This window comes from Polypterus senegalus, chromosome 16, assembly GCF_016835505.1.
Source record: "Polypterus senegalus isolate Bchr_013 chromosome 16, ASM1683550v1, whole genome shotgun sequence".
NCBI lineage: Eukaryota > Metazoa > Chordata > Cladistia > Polypteriformes > Polypteridae > Polypterus > Polypterus senegalus.
The window spans coordinates 51615865-51624000 of record NC_053169.1 but is presented as its reverse complement, the minus strand read 5'-3'; the positions used below and the strand labels follow the sequence as shown (position 1 = coordinate 51624000).

Here is an 8136-nt window from a genome sequence, read left to right as displayed (position 1 = left end):
GAAAAAGGGAACTTTGCTCTTCTGCCTTGCAACACCTGAATCAATGTACTCACCTGTGCCTGAATAAAGACTGATTGACTGAACTATTCCTGTCTTCCACAAGAACAAGGATATAACGGAGAAATACTTTTATTTTAGGCTGGTTGTGCTCTGTGCTAAAGCACTTCATGTCTTTTAACCAAACAGAGTATGATATGGAAGCATTAATTCAGCACTGTTGTGCAAATTGTAGTAGACTGCTGTGATGGTTGCTCCCTCTTCAGCATGATGCTGCAAGAGGAAATAAATGACGCAGGTGGACAAGCTTTTCTCCTGCCTCATCACTGACTCAGAAGGCTTTGATCAAACTTGTCCTGGTAGAGGATACGTTTCTTTGTTAAATTAACATGTTCGATTTCTACCATAATATCTACATGTTATTCATCACTATAATTAGAGAGCTAGTTATGGGATTTTTTTTGTGGTGAATCAATTTCATGATTTAAAGTCTACTAGTCAGACTGCAGCATCCTTCTATTAGGGAGCAATTTATTAAAACTGAATAAATTGGTAATAACTGAAAAAAATTCATCTCGACTCATCTTATTCTCCAACCTCTTTCCTCCATTATTACGGTACCTGCACTAAACAGCATTGGACAGGAAGCCATGCTTGACACAGACCAGCTTATTAACCTTCTCCTGTTCACCTTCACAAAGGTGGCCATCAGCCTAACTTGCATGTGTTTGGTGATGGAAAATCCATAAGGACACAGGGGAATGTGCAAAGCCCACACTGACTATTTCTGGGTGTCGGATTTGAACCCAGACCTCTAGATCACCAAATCATCCTTGTCATTTACAACTTTTTTTATTAAATGGCTTATTTAATAATTATGATAACATCTTTTCATTTTGAAGAACGTTGCACAGTCATAAAGCCAATTACCTTAGCTTCATCACTTGATAAGCACAGACCAAATGAACTTGGTCTATACTTTTAGTGTACAGTATTATATTTATATAAGTTTTTTTTATATATTTAACAAACGTAAAAGGTGGTATTTATAAGACAAATATACAAAAATGAATAAAAATTGTCAAGAGCATAACCTCAGTAGAGCACAAAATGCCTCAAGTGACTGTCATGTCTGTGGAGGACACAGCGCCTCCTGCCTGCTGAACGGTGCTCATTTCCAGCAAGGCCTGTGCTCATTGGACTCAGCACTGACTGTCAATTAGAATCTAAACCAAGAATGAAGTCTGCAATGTGGAAGAGCCTTTCACTCCACCTGGTGAGAGCTTCATAATCATTATTGGACTTCACTAATGAAAACCAATTTGTAAATTCAGAATATCAGAATCAGAATATCTTTATTGTCATTGTAACAAATACAACGAAATTAGGTGCAGTCCCTGCAGTGTCAAAATATAAATAAATATAATTACAAAATGATAAGAAAGGATAAGAAGAAATGAGGTAGAACACAAACATTCAACATAAGACCTTAATTGCACATGAGACACTATTGCACAAGATGTCATCTATCGCACTGTTGTATTGGAGGTGATTAGGTGGCATTCAGTGCCCTAACAGAAACAGGGTGGAAACTGTTATTCAGTCTGTTAGTCTTTCTTTTGATGCTCCTATATATTTTGCCTGATGGCAACAGTTGGAACATGTCATGAGCAGGGTGTGAGGAATCTTTAAAGATGTTTTCTGCTTTCCTGAGGCAGCAGGAGCTGTGCAGTTCATCCAGAGAGGGTAAAGAACAGCCGGTGATCTGCTGGGCAGTCTTTACAATCTGCTGATTTGTTTTCCTCTGTGCTGTTGTGCAGCTGGAAAACCACACGCAGAGGCAGTAGCACAAGATACTCTCAATAGAGCAGCGATAGAAGGACACCAGCAGTTTTTGGGTGATGTTATTTTTCCTGAGGATACTCAGGAAATAAAGTCTCTGCTTAGCCTTCTTCACCAGCTCAGCTGTGTTCACATCCCAGGACACGTCTTCCATGATGTGGACTCCCAGGAAGCGGAAGTCTGACACCCTGTCCACACAGTCCCCTCCAATGTAGAGTGGTTTGATGTCCGTTTTCTTTTTCCTGAAGTCCACAATGAGCTCCTTGGTCTTACTTGTGTTCAGGAGCAGGTTGTTGTCAGTGCACCATGCTGTCAGCCTCTCCACTTCGCCCCTGTAGGCGGATTCATCTCCCCAGAGATGAGCCCCACCACAGTGGTGTCATCTGCAAATTTGATGATGGTTTTGTTGAGGTGGGCGGGGGTGCAGTCATGTGTGTACAGTGTGAAGAGCAGGGGGCTCAGCACACACCCCTGATGAGCCAGTCCTGATGCTGATGGCCAAAGAGTTGTGAGGGCCCACCGTATCCCTTTGTGTGCGGTCTGCCAGGAAGTATTTAATCCATATACAGGTGGAATACGGGAGTCCCAGGGCTAGCAGCTTGCACACCAATCTGTGAGGGAGGATGGTGTTAAAAGCAGAGCTAAAGTCAATAAAGAGGAGACGTGCGTAGCTCCCCTGTTGCTCCAGATAGGACAGGGTAGCATGAAGAGCAGCAGCAACAGTGTCCTCAGTAGACTTGTTAGCCCTGTAAGCAAATTGGTGTGCATCAAAGGTGGGAGGGATGAAGGACATGATGTGACTCCGGACCAGTCTCTCAAAACACTTCATCAACACCAGGGTGAGTGCTACTGGCCAATAGTCATTCAGGGAGGTTATGGGCAATTTTTTCGGTAAAGGGAGTAAGATGGAGGATTTCAGACAGGGAGGAACTGAGGCCTGGGACAGTGACAGGTTAAAGATCTTTGTAAAGACCCCAGCCAGCTGCTCTGCACAGCACCTCAACACACGTCCAGGGACACCGTCAGGACCTGCTGCCTTCCTGGGATTGACAGCCTGGAGTGCGCGTCTCACCTCATGTTCCTCCACCCTAAGGGTGGGAGTGATATTGTTGTGAGCTGCTGCTGCGTGTGTGACAGCTGCCTCTGGTAGTTCCATCTCAAAGCGAGCAAAGAAGTGGTTCAACTCCTCTGCCATTAACGCGTCACCATAGCAGCTCCATGACTGGTCCTGTAGTTGGTGAAGTGCTGGATTCCCTGCCAAACCTGCCTGCTGTTATTACTGTCCAGCTAATCCTCAATCCTTCTCCTGTAGTCCCTCTTAGCCTTTCTGATGCCTCTCTTCAGGGTGGACCATGTCATGCTGTAGAGAGCCTTGTCACCACACCTAAAGGCAGTGTTCCTTTCCTTTAGCAGCCGCTGAACCTCTCTTGTCATCCAGGGCTTCTGGTTTGGATTGACACAGATATGTTTCTCCACTGTGACAGTGTCAATGCAGGTTTTAATGTAACACAATACACTGTCAGTGTAGAGTTCCAGGTCTGCATTTTCAGAAATGTCCCAGTTAGCCCAGTTAGGCCAGGTTGTGATGGATCTTGCGGTGGTAAGAGTGGGGTGTATGCAGGAATCATCAGCAGTGACATGGGGTCAGACTGGGCCAGGTGTGGAAACTGTTTAGCTCCGTAGGCCAGCTTGATGTTTGAGTAGACCTTGACTAGTGTGTTAGCTCCTCTAGTAGCACACTTTACGTGCTGGTGGAGTTTGGGGGGCACTGCTTTTAAATCCACGTGATTAAAGTCCCCTGCAATAATGAGCACTGCATCAGGGTAACGGCTCTGTTGGCTGCTAATGCTGCTGTATAAATGTCTCAGAGCCAAGTTAGCAATAGCAGCTGGTGGTGTGTAAACAAAGGTGATCATTACCACTTTGAATTCCTGCAGTAAATAGATAGGTCTACATTCAGCCTTTATTTCCCCAATTGTGAAGACTTTGTTCTTTCATTTTTAAGGAAGCATGAAGACTTATTAACTCACCCTCCTTATCCAAAGTGTGGAGGGCATTCTGAGATTTAAGACAAACTAATGTAGGAAAAATAATTGATGGCTAAATTATCTTACAATGGCCTTTCCATGAAACTACACCATTATACATAGTGTGTTAATTAAATGTTCTTAATTGAATACTAAAGTAAATATCATTTGTTTTCAAAATACTGAGAAATGCAGTGCACTGCAAATTTAGTATTATGTGCAGACTCACAGACACACGCTATAGTTACTTTAGAGAAGGTGGTCTAATGGGATATCCCAGCTTGTTTCACATTAACTAAGTGGAAGTCACTTATTGGTTACTCTTTTGAAAAGCATAGATATTCAAATCTGCCAAGATGTTAATAATTAGAGAGTAAATGGTTTCCAACATGCTATAACCAGTAAAAGACAGCATGTGTTCTGAGGAGGTGCTCCATGTATATGGAGTTAATGTTCAGCAGTTTTGCTTATGACACTTCTCTTCGACTTTTCCAGGGATTTCCTCCATCTCTAAACGTAACTTGGTAGGTGTTTTGTCTATGTAAAGTAATATATTACACTACTTTCCACTTTTGTATTATTAATATGTAGCCTTTGTCAGAATTCCTCAAATCTCACAGACTTACCACTGTTCATAAGGTATTGTACCATATAACTTCTTCCTACCTTCCCTTCTACATTTATAACCTCAGGCGATTAGGTGTAGTAAAAGACAAACAGGAGTTAAGTTACAATTTAAATAATGTACTGTATTATTGATAATATTCATAAATAATAACAATATACAAAGTACATTTGAATACTGGCAACCATACAACCTAAAAAAATGGTGATGTGTAGTTTCAGGCGGCACACAGACTTGTAGTTACTTTAAATTTCTCTAGTTAAGTCCTCATTTGTGGTTTGCTTTCTTCAGAACATTCTGCATTAATGTGCCCTCTAAGGAGTAGCATATAGTGAGCAAAAAACATTGTTTATGAGCAACATTTTGTTTAAGCCAAAAATTTATGAGCACCAATTTTCGCGATAAGTACGAGCGACACCGTCAGAATGATCGATCGTGTGGGAAGTATGAGCTACGCTCTGAATTCGTGTGAGCAATCGCTCACGCGCTCAGCTTAGAGGGAACATTGGTCTGCATGCCTATCTCAATATGGCTGCCGAGCTGTGCTCTTCATTGTGTTGTCCTTTTCAGTTCATGGTGTGTGAGATGGTCTTTCATCAGTTGGTAAGAGAGAGAGGGTGAGGTAAAGCAAGCAAATTTACAGGTTTTCTGTCCAACCCCTACAGCCAATAGGGCATCACAGTACTTAAAGGCTTCTAATACAAGCCAATTCCTAACAGCCATACTTCAGACCAATAAGGCAGAGAATACAATCACACCTGCCACCCTCAAAACCATTTGTTAAGGTGAAGTTTGCCAGCTAGGCAGTCTGGCTTTCCTGTGGGGGTTGACTGAGAGGGTCGTGCAGAGAATCCCTTGCCAAACTTGTTTGAGGCACTTCCCCCAACCCTGTCGTAAAATTCACTATCCTGACGTAGTCCTAGGGAGTAAACATGAATGCTTCTCGCTAATGAAATACAGTACTAATATTACATTGCTTTGCCTAAGTTACAAATAAAGACATACCAAATATTTATCAACTTGTATGCAACATTTCATACCACAACAGTAGGAAACTTCAAGCCAGTTATGCATCTAAAAGAGAGTGGTGATTAAGCAGTACCTTAGTGCAAGTGCCTGCAATGATTGCTTTTAAAACAGAACACTTGATTTTGTTGAAGACATTCATTTGTGACAAGTGCAAACATGACTTAAAACTAATTTCATTTATATTATAGATTAGGCATATTTGTCATAAAAGTCTTGGAGGCCTGATTTTCATTTGCAATTTATACAATTGAAACTGTAAAAACAGTATTATGACCCATGATTACTTCATCAAGAAAAAAAATGGATATGTTTTTAGTTGATATTTCCCACGTTAAATGTGATCATATATTGTGGAAAGGAACTAAATGTTATGTAAGCGAGCTCACATTGGGAGTATTTAGAAATGCCTTTTGCAATTCCACTTGCTAAGATCAAGTCTGAAGAATAAGAGTTTGCCTTGATGGTTAATGTTTAAAAGACAGTAAAGAGTCGATAAAAATATAAATTCTCACAAATGTGTAACTGAGTCCACTAAGTTTCTGAAGGATGCACATCTGTTTAAAATCCAACACGTGAAGCTATACAGTCTCTCCCATGTCTTCACAGATGTCTCCTATACTGTTTTTGGCTTGCAAGAATTGTTATTTATCATTTTGTCCATTCTTTTGGAAAGATGTTTTGCCGTTGGTCGTTTTTTTGGATCTTCCGAGAGCATCGCTCTAATAAGTGAACACTGTAAAAATAGTGAAATCAGTTTAAAGAAAGGTGTTATTTTCAGTCTTTACTTTCAGCTTTAGAAGGAGTTTCTACGAAACAAACAGTACTTACTTCTTGGTCATGCTCCTTACAAAATGGTTCAGGGAAGATTCCTTCTCTTACATCTGGCCAAATCTAGAACTCAAAAAATAAAGTGTTTGAAATAAATCCCCATAGAGAAGGTATGTTTGCAATTATCAAACATATATTTAAAGGTGCTGGTTTTATTATCTCCCATGAATTACAATGTTTCATTAGATGTATTTAATTGAATTTAACCTCATCCCATTTTTTATTGTATTTGACCAGATAATACAGAGCCAACAGTGACAGGGATGTTATTTTGGGAGTTGTGAGGAAAAGTTAACTGTTACGTATAAAACAACAGCCTCTGTATTTTACTATGGACCCCTGAATGTGAAGAAAGGCATCTATAAAGGATGTCGTCCTTACAACCAAGCCAAAAAGGTAGTGCCATAAATTGGGGTAGATAGGAACTATGAAACGTGTGCTCCCCTTAAAATATAAATGTCAATACCTGTAACATAAAACATCTTAAACAACAGTCTCACACCAACCTTACCTTAGACTTTTCAAGGTCTGTTGACATTGGCCAAAGCAGTTCAAAGAAAATAAGTCCAAGTGAGAAAATGTCTACTTCATTCCCATATTTCCGTAGGTTCTTCTGCTACAATACACAAAAGCAAAATATTTACAAGAGAATAGTATTTCATGTGATTTGTATATCTGAAAAAGTAGTGCACTCCAGCTGAAGCTAAAACACAGAACAAATATAAATTGTGTTGCTAATTGTTGGTAATTTCCACTAATACTGAGAAATGGTGAACAATCACATTACATCTACTTTTTCATGAGAAACAGTAAGATGACCACAGTTTTTTTCCCCAACAGGACTTGCTCAAAGACACTTCATTTATTTCAAGGTTATGAGAGGCCGCAGCCTGCAAGGCAGGAGTCAGAGCTACAGAAGAAATGTTTAGAAATACTCAAGAACTTCAAAAACACTCCAATAGAGGGTAAGTTCATCTTCTCCTCATGTACAGTGAAAAAAGGATAAAGGAGACCATCGATGTTATTTAAAATGTCTTCAACAGAGGGGAGATCATCATATGAAATTAGGGCCCTGCTGAAATTGTGGGGCTTTTCTGCTGCTTCTGGCTCTGTTAAGACTAACTACGTTTCATGATTCACTAAGTAAGTTGTTTAGGCCTCTGCAATAAAGTCATCCATGGATCTATTAGCATGAGAAATGTCAATAAACACTCTACAAAATCAATAAATCAAAAACATCACTTAACAGCAGTCATTTCAGTCTGTGGACTTGTACACAAATTAAATCATGTGGACAATCTGTAAATGTAGAGCTAAGAATATCAGGGATGTGTAAAATGTACACAAAGAGGTGTGATGTAACAAATAAAGTTGTGCTTTCATGCCACTTTAAAGGAAAAAAGACTTTATGCTGTTGCAGATGCAAAAGGAGACGGTGCCAAGTACTACCAACTTTATATAATAGGGTGACCAGACGTCCTCCAAAAGGAGGACATGCCCTCTTTTTTAACATCGTTTCCTCCGTCCTCCAGGCATTCCAAAAATTCATTAAAATGTCCTCCTTTCACAGAATCACGAACAGAGTTGACCGCTTTTGACTAATTACATATGATATATACCGAGACTCTCCATTCATCTACATCACCGCATGACATTACGTTACGTTATCACATTATCAATAATTGTACATCAAGTAGCGGCAACACTGTTTTATATTCTATTTCTGCCCGACGGCGCAACAGACATCGGCTAGCAGTTGATTGGAGTTGGAAAATATATTTGGTCATT

At 40.1% G+C, this 8136-nt stretch overlaps 1 protein-coding gene across 5 annotated transcripts in view; it reads right to left on the bottom strand.

Annotated features, from left to right (window-relative positions):
• Positions 1-5453: 5453 nt before the first annotated feature.
• Positions 5454-8136, bottom strand: part of LOC120516524 (interferon-induced, double-stranded RNA-activated protein kinase-like) — a 68185-nt gene continuing 65502 nt past the window's right edge. For 3 of the 5 annotated variants that reach the window (XM_039738256.1, XM_039738257.1, XM_039738259.1), the window contains 3 exons: positions 6860-6964; positions 6349-6411; positions 5454-6253 (listed from right to left, as the gene is read on the bottom strand). In XM_039738256.1, coding sequence (XP_039594190.1) covers positions 6134-6253; positions 6349-6411; positions 6860-6964 — 288 coding nt within the window. In that variant the 3' untranslated portion in view covers positions 5454-6133. Of the gene's footprint in view, positions 6254-6348; positions 6418-6859; positions 6965-8136 lie in introns of all 5 variants that reach the window. The other 2 variants (XM_039738258.1, XR_005630857.1) reach the window with 2 other exon arrangements.